Below are 24,960 nucleotides of genomic sequence, written 5' to 3' on the forward strand. Positions count from 1 at the left end.
GCTGTTCAGGCGAGAATGTATTTGGGAGAGCACAGTCTTTAAACTGGGATGACATTCAGGGCTCATTACCAAGTTCTTTGGTGACCGTAACTGGTCCCAAATAGATATTTGGTTTACACTTATTGCCCAAAATCTAACTGGAAAAAAAATCTTCATGGAGATCATTACAGCTATCATTTGCATCAATTACCTTTTAGTAATAAAGAAACATTTTCTCATCTTTTTCTTTCCTAGAAAAGTATGCCGGCTTCTGGAAGGGAAACACTGCTGACGACACCTGTCCGTCCTCAGCCTGAATATGATCTATTTTATGAAGACTACATTAATCTGAATGTTTTGAACAAAAGGGTGCTCAATGACACTGAAGTTTCTGTTTACTATTTATGCTCAAATCCATGCATCGTCACTATAGAGGCCATAGCTTCGTTGGAATTCAGAACAGGTGTGTCAGTGTATAAGAAGAGCTGGGAGGATAGCCACCTCCACAGCAGCAGGAGTCGAACGGTGAAGCTGAAATTTCCAAGCAGCATGGTTTTCAGAGATGACTATTTCATCAGACATTCCTTAATCGTGCATACAGTGATACTGTATGCATGGATTACTCATAAGCAAGTGAGGATCCATCACACTCAGCGAGGGGAAGGATACCTGCAGGCTGTTGCCAAAGACTACGCTTTGTTGGAAACTGTTCCACCTTTCGAGCGTCCATACAAAGACCACAAAGTGTGTTTGAAATGGAACTTGGAATATACATGGAAACTGCAGTCAAACAGGATTCCTCAGTGTCTGCACGAGACAGGTAGGCATTTTCCTCTTGGAGGGGAACTGTCTTTGTTGCCAAATTGGCATATGATGCCTTGGTTCAGACAGAACACAAAATCATGGTTTATTTCAACTGTGGTTAGCATTTGTGACAACACGATTCCGCTGACAGATAATCGGGCTTATTTTGTGGCTTTTACTTTGGCCAGCACATGAGGCTCACCCGGGAACTGGCCAGAATTAAGCCAGGGCATGCATCATGAGACACCATGGCTAAGACTAACTGTGGTTGATAAACCATTTTCATATCATGGTTCAGATCTCGGTTTGACAGACCCAAGCTAACTATGGCCTTTTATGCAGGGACGTTTCCCCGCGGTCACCCCCCACCGACTGCTTCGGGGCTTCCTTTTGATTATGCATGCCTTTTCTGCCCATCAGAGATTGCCTTGCTCTCCCCGTGCATTTTGCCCGTGTTTTCCAGATGCTGTTTTAGCCAGAATCTGCGGGCAAAATGTGCAGGGAAAGTGAGGCGACTTCTGATGGGTGGATAAGGCATGCATCATCAAAAGGAAGCCCCGAAGCAGTCGGTGGGGGTGACCACAGGGAAACATCCCTGCATAAAAGGTGGGGACCGCAGGGAAATGTCCTGGAGTGGCCCAGGTTTGGATGATCTTGCAAAGCAGTTTTGTGTTATGCCTAAACAGGGCTTTTCTGAATATGCATGTACTATTAAAGAGCTGGTGTGGTGTAGTGGTTAGAGTGCCAGACTAGGATCCGTGGGACCCAGATTCAAATCCCCACTCTGCCCTGGAAGCGCACTGGGTAACATTGGGCCAGTCACACACTCTCAGCTTCAGTTACCTCACAGAGTGGTTGTTATGGAGGTAAAATGAAGCCAAAGAGATTGATGTTGTAAGCCACTTTGAAGAAGAGGGAGAGTTGGTTCATTTACCCTGCTTTTTCTATACCGTTAAGGAGTCTTAAATCCAGTTACAATCACCTTCCCTTCCCCTCCCCACAACAGACACCTTGTGAGGTAAGTGGGGCTGAGAGAACTGTGACTGTGACCCCCAGGAAAACCCTCCCCCACCCCCCAAATCAGCGGCTCTGGATTCTGCCTCGTCCACTTTTCCCTTGGTAAGCCCCTGGGTTGCTTCCTAAGACCGGATGGTAATCAAATGTCTGGAAAGTTTCTACCGAAGTACGCATGTCAGTGCTGGTGTGTGTGAGAGCACAAGTATTGTTATGGGGAGGGGCTGTGGCTCAGAGGTAGAGCATCTGCTTGGCATGCAGAAGGTCCCAGGTTCAATCCCCGGCATCCCCAGTTAAAGGGACCAGGCAAGTAGGTGATGCGAAAGTCCTCTGCCCGAGACCCTGGAGGGCCGCTGCCGATCTGAGTAGACAATACTGACTTTGATGGACCAAGGGTCTGATTCAGTAGAAGGCAGCTTCATGCGCTCGTAGCCCAAGGTCACCCAGCAGGCTGCATGTGGAGTAGTGGGGAATCAAACCTGGTTCTCCAGATTAGAGTCCACGACTCTTAACCACTATACCACACTGGATTCCCACTGGGAAGAAAAATGGAGTATTTATGTATGTATAAATAAATAACAATAGTGAGATGCCAACCTAATTGTGAGGCGCTCCAGGAGAATGCTGGAAACAGGCACCCTGTTCTAACTTGCCTCGCAGACTATGAAATTTTCATTAGGGAAGGGGACAGAGTCGTGGGCTGGTCTACAGGCGGTTGGTGCTACAAATCAGCATTCCACAGAATTTTTCCAAGGGAGAAGGAATATTGTGGGGGGGAAGGCTCTCTCTGAGGCCAGTCTATCTACTGCGTTTTCATCATGCCCTTTCTCGGGGCACACACGCTTCTCCCCCATTTTATCCTCAAAACAGCCCTGTGAGGTGGACGTGGCTGCAGCGTGACTGCCCCCAGGTTATCCAGCATACCTTTATGGTGGAGTGAAGCTTTGAACTAGGGTCTCCTAGATCCTAGACTGACACTCTAACCGCTGCACCACACTGTCTAAAGGAGACACGTTGGCCAGAACATAGTCTGTCCTCTTCCTCTAAACTTTCTGCTGAGGTGAAGCAGTTGAGGAGGAGAAAGTGATCAGATCTGCCTGTCTGCAAAATCTTCAAACATTGTTAGGGACCATCTATTACAGTCAATCAAGGAAGATATTTTTTCTAAAATGTTTTTTGTCATTGATGCACCCTTCTGGAATATTCTGGAATGAAACCTCTGAGAAGAGAAATGCTGCTTGGCCTGAACCTTTCAATGTGTTGGGTTCCAGGATTGCAAGCTTGTAAATAGCCCCTACGCTGGTCGACTGTGGTGAGCAAGAATCACTGTAGGCAACAGTGGCCTGAGTAGCTTTTGTCAAATGAAAGAGAGCTGGTCCCTTAATTTTCTTCCAGACGGAGATGTACATGCAGAGGGTGCCCTCTTGGTGTTGGGCAGCATTAATGTGAACTCTGTTACCTGGGACGCAAGGATGTTGATGGGGTTCAGCACCTCTCAGCACAATTCTGTGCTGAAAATACATGAATACGATACCCATATTGTTATTTTTGCCAATCTTGTTTGCTTTTTGAGAAAAAAAAACTTAATATAAAGCTCTGTAAATCCCTATAGTAATAGATATTACTGCCTTGGGCAGTTCATGGGAGGGAGGGAATCTTGGCCATCTTCTAGGCATGGAGTAGGGATCACTGGGTGTGTGTGGGGGAAGTAGTTGTGAGTTTCCTGCATTGTGCAGGGGGGTTGGACTAGATGACCCTGGTGGTCGCTTCCAACTCTGTGATTCTAGATATTCTTGCTCCATTTGACCCACCTGTTGGTTAATCTTTAAAGTTACAAATTTATATTACATGCACTCCAGCATAGTTTCTGCTGATTTAGACACTCTTTTGTGTGTGTGTGTGTGTGTGTGTGTGTGTGTGTGTGTGAAGTGCCGTCAAGACACTTCCGACTCATGGCGGCCCTATGAATCTATGTCCTCCAAAACACCCTGTCTTTAACAGCCTTCCTCAGGTCTTGCAAACTGAGGGTCCTTTATAGAGTCAATCTATCTCTTGCTGGGTCTTCCTCTTTTCCTGCTGCCTTCAACTTTTCCTAGCATGATTGTCTTTTCCAGTGACTCTTGTCTTCTCATAATGTGACCAAAGTATGAAAGCCTCAGTTTAGTCACACTCTTTTGCCAACCAATAAAAAGAACAAAAAACTATGCCAGCAGACTGTTTGTTTATTTGTTTATTCAAATTTATAGCCCGCCCTCATTACCAGCAAGCCAGGCTCGGGGCAGGTGATAGCTTACTGTGAGCTCCAGTCCTGTGGCAAACCCATAAACAGATTCCAGCAGACGGCAAGTCCACGAAAGCAGTTTTATTGATTAGACTCGACAGGTTACAGAAGCCATATTCAGAATGACACTAATAAGGGGCTAAGGCAAGGCACATGGCATATATGGAAAAGCAAAAGGAGATAAGCAGTAATCCTAGGCAACCCCCCTCCCAGTGGCAGGAAGGAATACTTGGCAATTCCCACACTAAAGGAATCTATGAAGGACTATGAAGTCTATACACGGGGCACAGACTGGCCTTGGAGAGAACTGCAAAACAACACCTGGGAGCACAACCATGAACTGTCTTCATGGCCTGCTCCTGACACTTACTCAAATTTGGGACCAGCCTTCTGGCCTAGGTAGATTCTGGGATAATGTCTTTTCTATTAGGCTAATTTTTTAAAAAAGTTTCAAAGACTGATTGCTGATCTCCACAGCGGGTTGGATCCTGCCAGTTTTATACTGGTACAAGTTGGAAGGTGGGCTTCTTAACTGTACTGAGGATTGTGGGAGCCCTGTGGTCTGGGATCTACAGCGAGATCATCCCTCATCCATCTTACACCAATCATGGGATCCACCATTGTCCTGATATCCAAAACAATTTCAGACTCTGAAATATTGGATGTTGAACCCTGAATATTGGGAAGGCAGTGTTTGTGAGGTAAATCTCTAATTTCTAGAATCAGAGAAGAATTCCAGGGGCAGGCATGTAGAAAAGGGACTATTCTGGCAGGTTTTCTTACCTTTTGAGTTTTTTTGGGGGAAAGCTTTTTTATAATTCATCCAACTTTTAAAAGGGCAAAAAGCTTCCTGATCAGTTTTTATGGTACAGTTTCTCAATAGGTTTTGGCATGCAGAGAGAGTACACTGGAAGGGGGAAAGAATCATGTTGGCCAAGGAAAACTATTCGAGGGTAAAAATCCAGTGTAATATTTAAACCAAAGGTACAACAGGTTCTTCATCCACAGTATGCACCTGACTTCCTCTTGGCTTTACAAACTGCATAACCAAAAATTATTTTCTGCAAGTTGAACGTATGATTATCCCTCATGTATGCTTACTCACACGTTCACATACACACGCATCTTAAAGAAAAAGATAACATTTTAAATAACTATTGCATAACTTATGCAGAGAGCTAGGTGTTTATTTCTCAGAGATTCTGACATAAAACCATGGTCTGGAAAACATGTGCTTTATATCTGATGTCGGGCAGAGCAATAGTTAATCTATCAATAGTTAATAGTTAATCTACAGAAAAATTGAAGAGTTAATCTAGTTCTGGGTTTTCCAAATGATACAGAGACAACTGTTTTGTGCACTGTGCAAAAAGGTGGGAAAGTATATCCTGCACTTCTAGTTGTTCTAGCTGCGAATATTACTGAAATTAAAAATCCAGATGGCATCTTCATAACTGTGGACGGTAACCTTGCATACCGTGGCTGCTTACTCATCTACACATAAGGTAGCACATTAATCTCTTTCTGCAAGACACCTCAGATTTGAACATAGTGTATGGTATTGTCGAAGGCTTTCACGGTCAGAGTTCATTGGTTCTTGTAGGTTATCCGGGTTGTGTAACCGTGGTCTTGGAATTTTCTTTCCTGACGTTTCGCCAGCAACTGTGGCAGGCATCTTCAGAGTAGTAACACTGAAGGACAGTGTCTCTCAGTGTCAAGGGTGTAGGAAGAGTAATATATAGTCAGAAAGGGGTTGGGTTTGAGCTGAGTATTGTCCTGCAAAAGTATTGTCCTGTAAGTATCAAGATAATGTGCTAATGAGGGTATGGTATGTTAATATGGAACCATTGTATCCTGAAGTGATCTGTTAATGTGTGTAATCCAAAACTAATCTGTATGGCTATTGTTGAATGTTGTCTTTGTCTGGAGGTTTTTCAGGGCAGGAAGCCAAGCCTTATTCATTCTTAAACTCTCCTCTTTTCTGTTAAAGTTGTGCTGATGTTTATGAATTTCAATGGCTTCTCTGTGCAATCTGACAAAATAGTTGGTAGAATTGTCCAGTCTTTCAGTGTCTTGGAATAAGACCCTGTGTCCTGTTTGTGTCAGTCCATGTTCAGCCACTGCTGATTTCTCAGGTTGGCCAAGTCTGCAGTATCTTTCATGTTCTTTTATCCTTGTTTGTATGCTGCGTTTTGTGGTCCCGATGTAAACTTCTCCACAGCTGCAAGGTATACGATATACTCCTGCAGAGGTGAGGGGGTCTCTTTTGTCTTTTGCTGATCGTAGCATTTGTTGTATTTTCTTGGTGGGTTTAAACACTGTTTGTAGGTTATGGAGAAACTTTTGAAAAAACATAACCTACAAACAGTGTTTAAACCCACCAAGAAAATACAACAAATGCTACGATCAGCAAAAGACAAAAGAGACCCCCTCACCTCTGCAGGAGTATATCGTATACCTTGCAGCTGTGGAGAAGTTTACATCGGGACCACAAAACGCAGCATACAAACAAGGATAAAAGAACATGAAAGATACTGCAGACTTGGCCAACCTGAGAAATCAGCAGTGGCTGAACATGGACTGACACAAACAGGACACAGGGTCTTATTCCAAGACACTGAAAGACTGGACAATTCTACCAACTATTTTGTCAGATTGCACAGAGAAGCCATTGAAATTCATAAACATCAGCACAACTTTAACAGAAAAGAGGAGAGTTTAAGAATGAATAAGGCTTGGCTTCCTGCCCTGAAAAACCTCCAGACAAAGACAACATTCAACAATAGCCATACAGATTAGTTTTGGATTACACACATTAACAGATCACTTCAGGATACAATGGTTCCATATTAACATACCATACCCTCATTAGCACATTATCTTGATACTTACAGGACAATACTTTTGCAGGACAATACTCAGCTCAAACCCAACCCCTTTCTGACTATATATTACTCTTCCTACACCCTTGACACTGAGAGACACTGTCCTTCAGTGTTACTACTCTGAAGATGCCTGCCACAGTTGCTGGCGAAACGTCAGGAAAGAAAATTCCAAGACCACGGTTACACAACCCGGATAACCTACAAGAACCAATAGTGTATGGTAAATTGTGAAAGGGACAATATTGCTTGAAGAATGGGTTACCCACTTGATTAATTCTACTGGTATTTTTAAAAACAGTTCCAATAGTGATGGGGGTAGAGGAATCTTTGAAGGTTAGCTACTGGGCATCAGCAGCAATGGAAGGTGATTAAGGTGGAGGATCTATCCTAGACAACGGGAGTGCCACTTCAACTAACTTTGGTTAGTACTTGGTTAGTAGAAGAGGGCAATGGTAAACCACTTCTGATCCTCTCTTACTTCAAAAACCCTATAATGAACAGATTTGCATTACCAAGTCCAAGTGAACATGAACCAGAAGAACTATGGGTTGAAACCAGAAAGATTATCAAAGAAGAATGTGCAAAGACTATTCCTGTAGCCAGAAGAAATGAAAAGCCTCATGGATGATGGCTAAAACTCTTAAAATTGTTAAAGATAGATGAGAAGCAAAAGTAAATAATAATGCAACGTGCCAGCAACTGGCTCAAAATCTTACAGCAAAGACTGTTACCATATGTGGAACAAGAAACACTATATGTTCAAAGGGGACAGACAAGGTTGTATTTTATCTCCCTATCTCTTCAATCTATATGCAGAACATATCATAAGAAAAGCTGAATTAGATTTACATGAAGGTGGAATGAAAATTGATGAAGGTTAAAGCAGAAAGTGCCAAAGCAGGATTCAGCTGAACATCAAGAAGGCAAAAGTTATGACTACTGGGGAATCACACAACTTTAAAGTTAACAATGAAGAAACTGAAATTGTCAAGATTTTCTATTCCTTGGATCCATCATCAACCAAAAGGGAGAAATCAGAAGAAGATTGAGACTGGGAAGGGCCACCATGAAGGAGATAGAAAAAATCCTTAAGTGCAAGGATGTGCTGCTGGCAATCCAGATCAAGATATCTCATACTATTGTATTCCCCATTAGCTATATATGGGTGTGAAAGCTGGACAATAAAGAAGGCTGAAAGGAGAAAGTTGATTCAATTGAAATGTGGTGTTGGAGGAGAGTTTTGTGGATACCATGGGATGCCAATAAGACAAATAAGTGGGATCAAATCAAGGCTGAACTCTCCCTAGAAGCTAAATTGACCAAACTGAGGCTATTATATTTCAGTCACAAGAGTCACTGGAAAAGACAATAGTGCTAGGGAAAGTTGAAGGCAGCAGGAGAAGAGGAAGACCCAACATGAGATGGATTAACTCAATCAAAAAAGCCACAGCCCTCAGTTTGCAAGATCTGAGCAAGGCTGTTAACAACTGGACATTCTGGAGGTCATTAATTCATAGAATTCATATGTATTTGTGGTATCCTTGATATGTTTGTAATGGCCTCTGGCCATTCATAGAGTCACCATAAGTCAGAGGCAATTTGATGGCACTTTACACACACACACCCCTTTTTAGATTTTGTGATTGTTCATTTTGCAATTGTATTATAATTTGTTTGGTTTAATCAACTGTTTGTCTGCGTACTTAGCTACAGCAGAATTCCATGCTATGCTAGTAGCAGAAGTATCTCCTATTAAATTACCTGCTGGTGACATTCTGGATTACCCAAAATATTAGCTTGTAGAGTTCTGACACCACAATACCACGAAAGTGAGTTATCCAAAATTGGACTACTCCCTGCCTAGTGCTGTGCAAGAACTAACTACCTTGTTATCTCTGGCTTTGGGAAAGTTAACAGTGTTACCCCCCCAAACTCACATATGCACACGCTGCTGTACCCACCCAGTGTCCTGGATCTCTAATTTCAAAACACCAGCACATAGACACATATGTCAACAGTGTACTGGGAAGCAATTATAGTTCTCATGTTCAATGCTCAATTATTAGATCTGTGGCTTACAAGATCCAGTTTCTGTGGATCCTTTGAAAACATTGTCAAAGGTTGCAACCCCTGTGCACACTGAGTTTGGAATGTGTCCAGTAGGACTTTCTTCTGAGCAAACGTGCATAGGATCGGGTTGCAAGAAGGAGCCAGAGTTCATCTTTGGTTCCAGTTTGTGCCTGTGCTGTACACGGTAAGCAATTGCTGCAACACGTGGCAGCCAGGAATGATTTCCCTTTCCAGCAGTACAGAATCTTTTGAACAAGGGAGATGTTTAGATACTCTGCCTTGCATTCACAAAACAGTTGGTCAAAATATTTTGTTCTTTTTCACCAACCTGTCAGCTGTGCACTGGTAAAGAACAAGGAGTTGTAGGTAGGAAGATGCTTATAACTTACTGTAGTTCCTGACAAATTTAAAAATTGCTGTTTTTTTTACAGACGCTGTTGAGATCCTCAGCTTTCCATACGCATCCAGTGGAGAGATGGCAGGCATTGTGAAGAAGTTTCAGAAATTCAAGAACAGAGAGCTGGAAACAATCAGGAAGCATCAGATTGGTTACCCCATGTAAGCAAATAAAAACACCATGAGGGTAACTGTGGGGGTTACTGCACTTGTATTCCCACCATTGTATTAAAAGTTTGAAAACATTATAAAAAATACTGTTCGCACTTTGTTTGGCCCCTTCAGCTGTGAAGACGTCTTCCAACCATTTATAAGCCGTGGTACCCAAAAACCCTTTTAAAGCGATGTTTTTTATAACATTTTCAAACTCTTAATACATCGCTGGGAATACAAAGTGCGGTAACCCCCCTGTGTGCATTTTAAAGTCTAAATTCTTTCTCCTCCATCTGTCTCTCACCCCTGTTTTACTGTCTTTCTGTTTGCCATTCTTTCGTGGAAAAAGGGTAAATTAAAAACTGGTTTCCAGATAATCCTTTCCATTAGTTTGCCAGTTCACACATTCTGTTGTTGATACTAATTCCTGCTGAAATGTTGTGATTCACAAACCTTAATGCTGAATTGCTTAATGGGCACATGTGTGAGTGCAGTTCAAGCCAAGGAAACCACTCCAATTTGTAACTTGTCAACATTTGAGTTGAGAGTTTTTAGATCCTAGGATGAAAGCGTCATGAGCGAACAAACTAACCCCATCTTTGAAAGTCATAAAGCTGTGTTGCTTTACCAGACCACCGCATTTCTGTTTTTAATAATGGCTAGGAAGTTCTGAAACAGTGTATAAAAGCAGCAAACCACAGTGATGGAATTTCAGAAGGACTACATCTCCCTGGCTCTGGAGAGGGGAGGAGTGAGGAAGAGAGAGAGGGTTGGTGGGCCTAGACAGGCAGGAGCAGACTGGCAGTGAGAAGAGAAACAGGCTGGTGGAAAGCTGGAAAAGGGGAACCGAGGACTGGAACTTCGGGGATTCCTGCTGCAGATTCAAGGCTTTGTTGTTGGACGGTGTCAGACGAGCCCTGGGAAGAAGGGCCTGGAACCAGTGGACTCTTATTAGTTGACTGGCAGGCACTGGTTGATCGGCAGGCCTTTGCCAGTACCGTGCAGGACACATTTAAAAAATAACTCAACACTACTTTCTCCCAGCCCAAAATAAAAGGAGTCCCCAGTGATCTCACTTCAGTTAACAGGGAACAACTTTATATTCTGTTTGGCTTGTTCAGTATTCATTACTGTGCCACAGGCTGTATTTCATAGCTATTTTACACCTTACGTAGAGGACAAACCCAAATTTCCCATTCAGCCTCCCAGAGGTCCCTCTCTCCCAGTTCCCCTTCGTCTTCCTCCTGGGCATGCCACTCACTCAAGGAAGAATTATGATCCACTTAGTGTCCTGATCCACAATTTGAGAACTGTTATACCAGGGGTCCCCACATAGTGTCTGTTGGCACCATGGTGCCCGCCGACAGCTTTTCTGGTGCTCACCAAGCGTTTTTAGGAAGTGGGTGGGGCCAGGTAGGGCTTTCCTCCAGCAAGGCCTCTGATTGACTTTTGGAGATTTGATGGGCTGTGCAGATTTTTTAAAATGTTGCTTTGGCAGCAGCTGCCACCACAGCACACGGATCTGCAGTGTGTTACTGAAGCTAAGCTGCAGTAATCATTTTGTGGCAGGCTCCGCCCCCTGCAGCAGCCATTTTGTTGCTGCGCCTACCAGGCCTTGTCAGAATTCCAGATGTGCCCGAGGGCTTTAAAAGGTCGGGGACCCCTGCACTACATGATGTACATGCTGGTATCAAGTGGAGAAATAGTTTAGTTGGGTACCTGCATGCGTGAACAAGCTTTTGCTCTTTGCTCCATTATTTATTTAAAACATTTCTATGCTGCCCCACAACTTAGTTTGTGAGGAAGCTCACAATGTACAAATCAAGCTCGCCCCAAGTTTTCCCGTGTTTAATATGCTGCTGCTTAATATGCTGACGAGTCTGGGATGCGTGCAACATGCCACGCCAGTAGTTTTCTTTTAAAAACGCTTCCTTAACCAGCAATATGTGCTCACAAACCAGCAAAGATTTACGTGAACAAACAGAGATAAGGCTTTCAGATATTTTTCCACCCATTCCTTCAATTTGCACAAACTGCACCTTTATTTGTCTTGTGACAAGTTAGCAACAGCTGTGGAGCCTGCTTGACTAACAGGGTTACTCTAAGTAGAGTTACAGCTGTGGAGCCTGCTTGACTAACAGGGTTACTCTAAGTAGAGTTTCATCCTACTTGCATCCATTGAAGTCAGTGGGCTTAGAGTAGGGTTGCCAACCTCCAGGTGGTGGTTAGAGATCTCCCGCTATTACAACTGATCTCCAGGTGATAGAAATCAGTTCCCCTGGAGAAAATGGCCGCTTTGGCAATTGGACTCTATGGCATTGAAGTCCCTCCCCTCTCCAAAACCCGCCCTCCTCAGACTCCATCCCCCAAATCTCCAGGTATTTCCCAACCAGGGCTGGCAACCCTAGCTTAGATGGATAGGATTCTGCATAGGGTGGCACTGTTTGACGATTTACTTTGCTACGTGGTAGGCAGGAAACCCTTGACAGCAAATCTGTCTGGAGAAGAGGAGGTTGAGGGGGGACATGATTGCTCTCTTTCAGAATTTGAAAGGCTGTCATTTAGAAAAGAGTAGAGAGCTGTTACTGTTGGCTGCAGAGGATAGGCCTCACAGTAATGGGTTTAAATTACGGGCGGATAGGTATTGGCTGGATATCAGGAAAAAATCTTTTACAGTAAGAGTAGTTCAGCAGTAGAATCAGCTGCCTAGGGAGGTGGTGAGCTCCCCCTCTCTGGCAGCCTTCAAGCAGTGGCTGGACAAACACTTGTCAGGGATGCTCTAGGTGTCAAAACATAAGGCCTGCGGACCAGATCCAGCCCCTTGAGGGCTCTTATCCGGCCCCGGAGCCAACCGAGGCAGCCACCCCTCCACTCTTGATCTGGGCTTGCGAGGCATGTTTCGGCCCCCACTAAGTGACATATATGTCGTATCCGAGTTCGACATCCCTGCTCTAGGATGATCCTGCATTGAGCAGGGGTTTGGACTAGATGGCCTATATGCCCCCTTCCAACTCTATGATTCTATGATTCAAATACAGAATTTCACATGTTCCCTGATTTTGAGTGACCAGCGTTATCTATGCAGTGGGATTTATTTTCTCCTTGCTTCTCCAATAGGATGACTATATTAAAAAAAGGCAAACGTGGATGGCCAGTTTGATGTTACCTCTTCAGACTAGGTTGTAAAGATTTAAATAAGCTAAAGGTAAAGGTCCCCTGTGCAAGCACCGGGTCATTCCTGACCCATGGGGTGACGTCACATCCCGATGTTTCCAAGGCAGACTTTGTTTACGGGGTGGTTTGCCAGTGCCTTCCCCAGTCATCTTCCCTTTACCCCCAGCAAGCTGGGTACTCATTTCACCGACCTCGGAAGGATGGAAGGCTGAGTCGACCTTGAGCCGGCTACCTGAAACCGACTTCTGTCGGGATCAAACTCAGGTCATGAGCAGAGCTTGGACTGCAGTACTGCAGCTTACCACTCTGCGCCTCTGGGGCTCCTTAAATGAGCTACTGGGTAGTAAATTCCACTGTGTCCGATGGAAGTTAGTACCAGTAAGTGTCAATTGCAGCCAAAAGAGACCAAAAGACTGTAAGGAGGGTTCTTCCTGACTGAAGTTCTGGGGAACCCAAAAGCACGCATGCTGTTATGTGTCATTTGGTTGGTCCTAATAAAAGTCATTGTGTGGATTGTGTTTTGGATTTTTCTTTTGGCTGACAACAGCTTCTTTATATTAACACAGTCTTTACTATTTCTGTTAAAAATAAATCCATTACAGCAGAATGTAAGTAGTGAGTTTGGCTGATAGGGATGGTTAACTTCTGTAGTATTTAGCAATATTCTGTCCCCAGTGGTCTGGGAGCAAAGTTTGTTTCGTCAGTCACCGGAGGTCTGGCTCTATAAAGAAGCGCACATTAAAATGGCCACTCATTGCATGGAAGTGCAGCATAGAAAAACTATTTTTTGTCTTTACAAGTAAAGCAGTTTGGCCACAACTTGATTAAAATTTAGCTGGGGACCAGATTTGTCCTACAAGTTTTTAGCTGGTCATCCCTGGTCTAGTCAGTTACTGGAAAAAAGACGGGAATGTATTGCAAAGGACATTTACTGGCCTTCTTTGCAGGTAGTTAATCAGGGTTGCCAGCTCTGGGTTGTGAAATACCTGGAGATTTTGGGGATGGAGCCTGATGAGGGCAGGGTTTAGGGTTGGGGAGGTATTTCAATTAGGTATAATGCCATGGAGTCCACCTTCCAAAACAGTCGCCTGGAGACCAGTTGTAACCCCAGGAGATCTCCTGCCACCACCTGGAGGTTGGCAGCCCTAGATTTAATCCACACCGGCTTGCTAGCTGTGTGGTTTGGCAGAAACTAACATGCAATTGAAGCACCCTCAGGTTTGCTCAGCACGCGCCCGAAACACTAAAACAAACCTCATCTTTGCTGTTCTACATGCTCAGAAAAATCAAATGCTTCTTGCAACAGTATCATTTCAGAGTGCAAATGGGGGAACGTGTGCTTGATTTCTGTTTGTTCTTCTACAGCTTTACTGTTTCAGTCTGGCTTTATTTACTCCATTACTGCAAAAAACCTTTGTGCGGACTTCTGTACTTCATTGATTCTGAAGAAATGTATGGGACCCCTTCTGTATTTCTAACTGACAAAGGTGAGTTGGAGGGGGGGGGAGATCTTCCAGTGCAGAACTAACCTAATCCACTGTATTTTTGAGACGTTAAATCTACACACGGTTTTTAACAATCCCTCTTTTTAAGAAGGGCAGTCATATTGACGGAAATGGGAAAAAGCAGGGCCACTGCACAATGTGACCATATCCCAGAGAATCCTGGGAATTGTAGTTCTAGTTCTAGTGAGCAAGGGGGACACACCCTAGACTAGGGTTGCCAGGTCCCTCTTCGCCACCGGCGGGAGATTTTTGGGGCGGAGCCTAAGGAGGGCGGGGTTTGGGGAGGGGAGGGACTTCAATGCCATCGACTTCAATGGCCAAAGCGGCCATTTTTCTCCAGGTGATCTGATCTCTATCGGCTGGAGATCAGTTGAATTAGCAGGATATCTCCTGCTACTACCTGGCAGTTGGTAACCCTACCCTAGGCCCCTAATGCAATTCTCAGTTCCTTCACCAAATAGCCATTGTGTGAAAGCTCTGTATTTGTGTGGTTTCTGCATCAATCGCAAATCCGCCCTTCTCAAAGCTGAGTTCCAGGAGTCAAGTTGCTGCAGCTGGAACTGACTGTATATAATAGATGTAGCTCTAGCAAAGGCTGAAGTCAGGGTTGCCAACCTCCAGGTGGTGGCTGGAGATCTCCAGCTATTGCAACTGATTTCCAGGCAACAGAGATCAGTACCCCTGGAGAAAATGGCCGCTTTAGCAGGTGGTCTCCTATGTGACTGGCCCTACATCACCCATGGGTTTCCATGGCAGACTGGTGATTTGAACCTGGGTCTCCCAGATCCCAGTGTGAAGTTCTAACTGCTACACCACACCGGCTTTCATAGGGTTGCTGCTGTTGAACAGTAGCAAGCAGGCCAGCCTATGTGAGTCATGTCAGTCAGGTAGTAGCAGGTAGCCTGGTGGTTCTTTACAGGCCTGGCCCAGTGAGTCCTCCCTCAAAGGCCAAATCAGCCCAGGAAAGGGCCCTGCCCACTCCCCTTCCTTTCTACTGACAGAAACCAAGCCTAGAATGCTGTTAGATGGTAACGGTGTGGATCTACTGGTAATTTCTCTCAAGATGGATGATGTTCTTCTTCCAGGTTATGTCCACATCCAGATGCACCTTGTCAAAGGAGGAGACCTTGCTGTGAAGACCTCCTTCAGCCTTCCTCTGAAGGAGTGGCTTCGACTTGACCTCTCCGTCAATGGAGGGCAGGTATGTGTGATACTCTCACAGACTTCTTCCCGTAGTTGAAAGTGTGAGGAATCACATTTAGACCTTGCAGAATGACTGTGGGTGAAATTTTAAAGAATGTTTGGAGAGCAGTCTGCGCTGAAAGCGCTCTAACAGTGATTGGTCCAAATATACCTTTCCGTAACTGAGCTCTGAAAATAAAAATGGTAGCAGGCTGCGCACAGTGCTGATTTGGTGCTGCCATGATCTCAGCAAAAAACATAATAATAATAGTAAGAATTGGTTTTTATATGCCAACTTTCTCTACCTTTTAAGGAGAATCAAACCAGCTTACAATCGCCTTACCTTCCTCTCTCCACAACAGACACTTCGTGAGGTATGTGGGGCTAAGAAGTTCTGAGAGAGCTGTGACTAGCCCAAGGTCACCCAGCAGGCTTCATGTAGAGGAGTGGGGAAACCAACCTGATTCACCAGATTAGAGTCTGCCACTCATGTAAAGGAGTGGGGAATCAAACCCAGTTCTCCAGATTAGAGCCCTCCACTCCTAACCACTACACCACACTGGCGCATAAAAAGAGCCCTGCTGGATCAGACCAGTGGTCCATCTACTCCAGCATCCTCTTTCACACAGTGCCCACCCCCTGGAGGGCCAGCAGACTGAGCTAGCGTGGTGTAGTGGTTAAGAGCAGCAGATTCTACTCTGGAGAAACAAGTTTGATTCCCCACTCCTACACATGAAGCCTACTGGATGACCTTGGGCTAGTCTCAGTTCTCTCAGAACTCTCTCAGTCCCACCTACCTCACAAGGGGGTAGTTCTGGGGAAGGGAAGAGAAGGTGATTGTAAGCTGCTTTGAGACTTCTTAAGGTAGAGAAAAGTGGGGTATAAAAACCAACTCTTCTAAACACCGGGGCCAAGGCCTCCCCTGATGTTGCCTCCTAGCACTGGTATTCAGAGGTTTGCTGCCTCTGAATTGGGGCTTCTCTTTAGACACCACGGCTAGTCGCTATTGATGGACCCCAGTCCTTCACAAATTTGCCTAATCCCCTTTTAATCGCTACAGCCGCTGACAGGGAATCCCACAATTCCAATTGAATTTAAGAAACTTCGCGAACAACAACACCATCGCAATCCCTGGAACAGTTTTCACTTAAGATAATTTTTTAAAAATTAATAAAGTAATGAATGGACGGAAAAGCGCTTGAACATTTACGATTGGCTTTTAATTTTTTTAAAAAAGGTCACCTACTTAATGCACGGAGGAAGGCAATGCTTCCTAGGGTTGCCAACTAGCTGGTTTCTTGCCAGGTTTCTGGTGTTGTGACCTCTGGGATGGCTATTGGACATATGTGTACTAGATGAGTTGGGATGGGATGGCACCGGCCCATGCCCATGGACTTTTAAATAGCCTCCTTGTTGCCTGGTCTCTTGTTCTCCAAAGATTGAGCAGAGGGCCTTCCTCTCAGTTTCGCCCTGGGCAGAATCATTCTGAATGGTGTTTTCAGACAGAGAAAGAAACAAATTTGAGGAAATTATGTGAAAATGGCAGTTGTGATTATCTCATATATAAAGACAGTGAATTCTTCTTGTGGGTTCTTCTAGATCAGGGGTGGGGAACCTCAGGCCCCCGGGCCGTAAACGGCCCGCGAGAACATTTTGACTGGCCCCGGGAGCTCCAGGGCCCTGCCTGTGAGCTCTAGTCCTGTGACAGTTCCAGCAGACAGGCAGTCCAACAAAAGCTGATTTATTAGGAAAATCTACAAGTATCAGAAGCCATAAGTCAAATGGACACTAGTAAAAGCTATGGGTACAGTACAGGGCATATATCGAAGAACAAAAGGCAAATCTGGGTAGATCTGGATACCATGGCAACCCCCCTCCCTGGAGCTGTCAGGGTGCTAGGAGAGTTTCCACAGAGAGGAGTCTAAACACACTGTTCACCGGGCACAAAGATGGCCTTGGCCGGCCCCTGGGGAAACCACAACATTCCTTTCTCAGGCCCACCCAATCATCCTGGTGGTAATTAACATAACAGCATAAATAGCATTCCAACACAGCATTCACTCGTTCAGTTTGGCCATCTGTTTGGGGATGGAAAGCACTTGACAGTCCCTGTTCCACCCCAACCAATTTTAGGAAAGCTTTCCAAAACTTAGCCACATAGGTTCCCCCGCGGTCACTCACTATCTTGCGCGGAAAACTGTGCAGTCTAAAGACATGTGACACAAAGAGGCGGGCCAATTTTGGGGCAGAAGGGATACCTGCGCAAGGTACAAGATGCACCTGTTTCGAAAACAGATCCAAAGTGATCACCCAAAGTACTGTTTTTCCCTCACTGAGAGGTAGATCTGTCATAAAGTCCATTGCAATTACTTCTCAGGGTCCAGTGGGGGTTTCCAAGGGTTGCAACAGTCCGGGCAGCTTGCCCTGGGGTCTCTTGGCAGCAGCACACACTGGGCAGCTGCGGATGAATGAATCCACGTCCGATCGCATGCCCGCCCACCAAAACTGCCTCCTCAGCAAATGTAATATTTTGAGGAATCTGAAGTGTCCTGCGGTCTTAGCTCCATGAACCAGACCCAAAACCTCCCCCCCAACACTTTTGCAACATACAACTTAGAATCTTTGTACCAATAACCTCCGCGTTCAATCAGAGTAGCCAGGAGGGTCTGGGAGGAGAGCTCTGCTTGGCAACTGCGAAGGAGAGTTTTCTTGAAGGAATCAGTAAGCCCCTCCACTCCCTGCACTTTGGGAACCACGCTGGCGGGCGTCTCAGGTGGAGGAGGGGCCGGCGCAGTCAAAGGGAGCGGGGTGGATGGCTCGACTGGGCATTAGGGTCCCCGCACCTTGGGAATCATGCCAGTAGGCTGCATGGGTGAAGGAGTCAGTACCGGCGAGGGGAGCGGGCGGCCGGCCCGGCCGGCCGGCATTGTCGGGCGTTGGTCTTCCCCCCCCTTCAAAAGCGGCGGCGTTGGGGGCCGGGTCTGCGACTGGGTTTGAACTGCCAGGGTGGGTAATAAACCTCTTTGGGCAGGGGTGAAGAGAGACTCTGTGGGGCGATCAATCTTGGTAGGATATTGGGGAAGCCTGGACAGAGCATCGGCCAGTAAGTTTTGCTTCCCTGGCACATGTTTCAGTACGAAGCGGAATTGGGCAAAGAAGTCCACCCATCGCACCTGTTTTGCGGACAACTTGCGAGCCCCCGTTAAAGCTTCCAAGTTTTTTTGAACACTCCAAACTTCAAAGGGCACTTTAGATCCTTCTAAAAACTGCCTCCACACTGTGAGGGCATGCTTAACCGATGCAGACTCCTTTTCCCAGATCGGCCAATTGAGCTGAGAGTGAGTGAACTTCTTAGAGAAGTAAGCACACGGATGCAGTTGACGGTCCCCCCCCCCCGCTGCAACAGCGCACCTCCCATTGCCACCTCAGAAGCGACTACTTATGAGAAGAAAGTATAACCTTTCTTATTTCCATGTACCAATCTCCAAACATCAAACATATTCCATTGATCAGTAAGAGCATCAAAGACCCCTGGCAATTTTCCTTCATTAGCCGCTTTTTTCTTTTTCCCAGATCTATCTATCTTAGGTAGTTTAACACCATTGAAATCCCCCATCCAAATCATTTTTTCTATGGCATATTCAGCTAGTAATATTGCTAATTTATCATAAAATATTTTTTGGTTTATATTAGGAGCATATATTCCCACAAGCATTATCTTCTGTAATCCAGATGTTATTTCAACCAACAAAACTCTTCCCTCCGTATCTTGATAAACAACTCTTGGTTTCAATGAGATAGGTATATACATAGCTATTCCATTAGTCTTTTTAGTATTATTACACGTCGTGAAGAGTGTACCCAACCTTAGATGTTCTAATCTAAATATGTCCTTTGGGAGTATATGAGTTTCCTGTAAACAAATAATGTTAGCATTACTTTTGTGTAGATGGTGAAATATTTTCCTCCTTTTATTAGGAGAGTTCAATCCATTAATGTTCCAAGATAAAACCTGTAACATATCAAAAGTCAGTTAGATCCCATAATTTTTCACATTCAACATTAACAACCATATCACTTATTGCCCCCCTTCTTCTCACAAAGACATCTAACATATTCCAGAATAGATATGTTGTGGCTTTCGAAAGGCCTAATAGAGAAATCAGAAGATCCAGAAATTTTACCCAGAGTTTTGTCAGATCACAATGCTGTTTCAGTTAAAATTCAATTGGGAGATAGAGGATATAAACCCTGGAGAATTAATGATTTTCTTTTAAAAAATACTAAAATAGTTGCTAAATTGAAGATGGAAATACAGAACTATTTTAAAGAAAATATAGATAAGGGTACTCGTCAAGATATAGTTTGGGATGCTGGTAAGGCAGTAATTAGAGGATTACTAATTCAACAAAATACAAGATGGTATAGGGAAAGGGAGAATAAGAGAAAATATGTATTAGATGAAATAAAACAAGGGGAAAGATACTTAAGTAGGTTGCAAGATAAAGCAAGTAAATATGAACAGCAGGTGAAGATTAGAAATTGGCAACAGCAATATGAATTTTTAATTGCAGAAGAAATTGAAAGAAAACTTATGTATAATAAACAAAGATTTTTTGAACATGCAAATAAGCCGGGAAAAATGTTAGCATGGCAACTTAAGCAGAAGGAGAAAAAAATACCAATAACTCAAATCAAAAGGAAGGGTAAGATTACAAGAATAAAAGAGGAGATACTTGAAACATTTGTAGAATTTTATACAAACTTATACAGTAAAAAGGTATCTTCAGAGGTAGAAATGGATATGTATCTTACCAAAGGAGATTGGGGGAAAATAACACAAGAAAACAAAGATTTTCTGGATCTTCCAATAACTAAAGAAGAGTTGGAAGAGGCAATAAAGAAAAGTAAATTAAATAAATCTCCCGGTCCAGATGGATTTAATGCATCCTATTATAAAATATTCAAGGACCAGTTAACCCCTTATCTACTAGAAGTAATGAATTTAGGATTGAAAGAAGGGATTATCCCTCAAACTTGGAAACAGGCAAATATAGCATTAATACCAAAGGCAAATTCTGATATATTAGAAGTTAAAAATTTTAGACCAATATCATTGTTAAATACTGATTATAAATTATTTGTAACAGTTTTAGCTACAAGATTAAAAAGAGTACTAAATCAAGTAATACATGAGGATCAAGCTGGTTTTTTACCAGGAAGGTTGATGAGTCAGAATGTGAGGGTAGTAATTGATCTTTTAGAATATGCAGAGCAAGACACAACACCAATAGCTTTGATATTTTTGGACGCTGAAAAAGCTTTTGATAATGTTAATTGGCAGTTTATGTTTAAGATATTAGATTCTATGGATTTTGGTGAGAATTTTAAAACAGCTATAAAAGGTATATATACACAACAATCTGCTAACTTGATTATAAATGGGTCATTATCACCCAAAATTGAAATTCAAAGGGGAATGAGACAGGGGTGTCCTCTTTCCCCTTTATTGTTTATTTTAGTATTAGAATTATTATTGCATAATTTTAGAAATAGTGATGTAGTTGGTGTACGAATAGGTAGAAATCATTATAAGTTTAAAGCATATGCGGACGATGTAGTATGTTTTTTGACTGATCCGATTGAACAAATTGACAGATGGAATAAAATTTTGGAGGTTTATGGAAAGCTTTCAGGGTTTAAAGTTAATAAAACTAAAACTAAGATTATAACTAAGAATATGACTCTCTCACAACAACAAACATTAATGAAAAAGACGGGATTTAATATTGAAAATAAAGTTAAATATTTAGGTATATGGTTATCAAACAACAATCTTAACTTATTTCAAGATAATTATGTGAAACAATGGCAACAGATAAAAAAGGATTTGATAAGTTGGGAAAAATTGCCATTATCGCTATGGGGAAGAATTTCAGTAGTTAAAATGATGTTATTACCTAAAATGCTTTTCTTGTTTCAAAATCTCCCAATAGTTAAGGGTGTACAGATATTTGATGTTTGGAAAAAAGATATTATGAGATTTCTCTGGAGTAAAGAAAGACACAGGATTGCATATAATAATTTAATTGAGCAAAAAGATACGGGAGGATTTGGATTACCAGATTTGAAATTGTATTATCAAGCAGCATGCTTCACCTGGATTAAAAATTGGATTCTTTTAGAGAATCCGAAATTATTAGAATTAGAAGGTTTTAAATTGAGATTCGGGTGGCATGCTTACTTGTGGTATGATAAAGAGAAAGTAAATAAAGAATTTAATTCTCATATCATCAGGAAAAATTTATTGCAAATTTGGAATAAATATAAAGAAGTTTTTGAAAGTAAAACACCCGGTTGGATTAACCCTATAGAAGCATTTATGAGAAGAGGTGTACATTTAAATTTGGATTGTGATAACTATAGAGAAATAACAGAATATAAAGATGGTATATGGGTACTGAAATCAAGAGAAGAAATTCTGATTAAAGATTGGTTTATGTATTATAAACTAAGAGATGTTTTTAACAAAGATAATAAGTTGGGTTTTAACCAAACCAGATCAAAATTTGAGGTTATACTATCTAAGGGAAATAAAGGATTGATAGGTAGGGTTTATAAATTACTTATAGAGACAAATTTAGAACAAGAAAGGATTAAATTAGTGATGCTGAAATGGATGAGAGACTTAGGTTATAATATAGATTTGGAAATTTGGGAAAAGTTATGGAAAAAAGAATTTAAGTTTACAATTTCAAATGAAATAAGAGAGAATTTGTATAAAATGTTTTATAGATGGCATATAACTCCAGTATTATTAAGTAAAATGAAGAAAGATGAGGAAGCTATATGTTGGAAATGTGGTACAGAATTAGGCACATTTATGCATGTTTGGTGGTTTTGCAAAAAAATGAGGTTTTGGAGATTAGTTTTGAATGAAACGAATGAATTGATTAAATCAAAAGTTAAGAAAGACCCCGCCTTTTGTTTATTGGGAATACCAAAAAAAGATCTGGATAAAGGTGATAGAGTCATATGCCAATATAGTTTTGCTGCAGCAAGAATTATAATTGCTAAAAAATGGAAGCAAACAAATAAACCTTCAATCAAAGAGTGGCGAGAAAAATTATGGATGTATATGCGGATGGCCAAAATTACAGCATTTTTACATGATAAAGATATGGAGGAATTTAAATGTACGTGGGTAAAGGCCACCGCATATTGGGATAAAGTGGCAAAAAAGGATTTTAAAAGTATAGTTAACGAATTATAGTACAATATGATTTTTAATATGATATAATAATAGATTTTTTTTCCTGATATGTCATAACACTCCATCGGAAGTCCAATGGTGGAGGGCACTGGTGGGGGGATGGGTTTTGGATTCAGGGCACATGGCTTATAAAGTGATTTGAATATTGTAATAGTGGATAAATTGTGTCCTGAACATGTAATTTCTGTTTTTTTTTTATGTATATGTATTTTTTTGTATTTTTTTCTTTTTTTTTCTTTTTGTGTTTATTATGAAAATAAAAAAAATTATATATATATAAAAAAAGAAGCGACTACTTGGACTATAAACATTTGTTCACAATCAGGGTGCTGTAGAACCGGTTCGGAGGTAAACAGTCGTTTGAGGCTGTCAAAAGCAGTTTGACACTGGGGGGTCCAATTTACTCTGGCCGTAGGCAAGGTGGCCGCACTTCCCTTTTCTTTAGTTTTAAGGAGGTCTGTGATGGGCAGCGCAATCTGAGCGAAGTTGGGGAGGAACCCTCTGTAGAAATTTGCAAACCCGAGAAATCTTTGAACTTGCCTACGTGTTGTGGGTAGTTCCCAATTGGTCACGGCTTGCACCTTTTCTAGGTCCATAGTCAGTCCTTGGTGCGAGATTATATAGCCCAGGAAAGTCAATTGTTTTGGTGGAACTCACACTTGGACACCTTAGCATAGAGCTGATTGTCTCTGAGACGTTGTAATACCTCCCTAACCAAGGCGACATGTTCATCAAAGGTTTTTGAATAAATGAGAATGTCATCCAGGTAAACCACCACCCCTTTGAACAGCAAGTCATGTAGGATCTCATTAATGAGTTGCATGAAGACCCCCGGGGCCCCTTTTAATCCAAAAGGCATCACCAGAAACTCACATTCCAAAGCAACTGGAGAAGGCTGTTAGGGGCTCATCTCCTTCTCGAATCCTGATTCTGTAATAGGCTTTGACTAAGTCCAATTTGGTAAAAATGCGTCCCTCCTTTAGTTGCCCCAAAAGATCCGAGATTAAAGGAATAGGGTAGACATTCGTTTGGGTAACCGCATTGAGTTTTCGAAAGTCAATGCATAACACAAATTGCCAGTTTTCTTACACACAAAGAATGCTGGGGCCGAATAAGGCGTGGTAGAGGGTGTGCTGAAACCTCGACCCAGATTCTTATCTAAGAATTCACGGAGCACTGTTCTTTCAGTAGAGCTCATGGGATAGATTTTGCTTTTGGGCAGTTTTCCATCCCCCAACACCTCAGTTGCACAGTCTGTCTGGCGGTGGGGGGGTAACGCATCACATTCCTGCACATTAAAGACATCTATAAAGTCCTGATATTCGGGAGGCAGTTGGGACAGACTGGAAGCGTCCAAAGCCAAGGCAGGAGTTGATTGGATTACGGTCTTAACAGCTATTTCATACCGGTGTTGTTCACATAGTGGGCTAGTAAACGTTAAAGTCTCGGCCTCCCAGTCTATGGTGGGACTGTGTCCCCTAAGCCAATTTATTCCCAACACCACAGCGTACCGAACATAGGGGGCTATAGTGAAGTTGATTTGTTCCCAGTGGTGGCCAATTCCCATTGCCACTCCATCAGTGCGACGATCAACCGGCCCACCCCTGAAATCACTGCCATCCTTCTGGGCGAATTGAACAGGTGCCGGTAAAGGCACTGACTTAACTTTAAGTGCCTTAAAAGTGGCTTCATTGATCAGAGAGCGGGCACATCCAGAGTCTATTAAAGCTTTAACTTGTAACTAAGGACCCTTTCTATAATGCTGCAGTACTACATCCACATATACAGTCTCTCCCACTTCACTCACCATTAAGGGAGCCTTGGGTTTCGCAGAGGCGCCTGCGGAGGTCTGCGGTGTCGCTCCATTTTTTGGTTGATCGAGGGGAGACTCCAAGTTCAGGGCAGGTGAGTCCCAGTGGCCACCTTCCTCGGATGAAGCGGAGCTGTCCCCCTCCGGGGCAGTTGTAATCCGGGACCCTGATGGGTCCGCTGGCAAGGACTCATTTGCAGTTTCCTCGATGTAGAGGGCTGGGGGCGCTTTCCGTCCTGGAGGGACGCTACGATCAGCCACGATGCCTCTCCTTCGAGCACTTCCTATCCCGCGAGGGGTCTCCTCCGGCCGGGGAGTGGGAGTCGATCATTCCAGACGCGATGGGCAGGTCGCAGCGAAGTGACCCATGGCACCGCAAACGAGGCAGGCTCCCCTTTGAAACCGCGACGCTCGGTCTCGCGAGGGTTGAGCCG

General features: G+C 43.2%; 1 protein-coding gene across 1 annotated transcript in view; it reads left to right on the forward strand.

The window, feature by feature from the left end:
* Positions 1 to 317: 317 nt before the first annotated feature.
* Positions 318 to 24,960, forward strand: part of SEL1L3 (SEL1L family member 3) — a 60,109-nt gene continuing 35,466 nt past the window's right edge. Inside the window, exons 1-4 of the mRNA XM_056855104.1 lie at positions 318 to 799; positions 9,465 to 9,591; positions 14,122 to 14,243; positions 15,347 to 15,462. Coding sequence (XP_056711082.1) covers positions 529 to 799; positions 9,465 to 9,591; positions 14,122 to 14,243; positions 15,347 to 15,462 — 636 coding nt within the window. The 5' untranslated portion in view covers positions 318 to 528. The remainder of the gene's footprint in view (positions 800 to 9,464; positions 9,592 to 14,121; positions 14,244 to 15,346; positions 15,463 to 24,960) is intronic.

Source organism: Euleptes europaea, chromosome 9 (assembly GCF_029931775.1).
Source record: "Euleptes europaea isolate rEulEur1 chromosome 9, rEulEur1.hap1, whole genome shotgun sequence".
Classification (NCBI taxonomy): Eukaryota; Metazoa; Chordata; class Lepidosauria; order Squamata; family Sphaerodactylidae; genus Euleptes; species Euleptes europaea.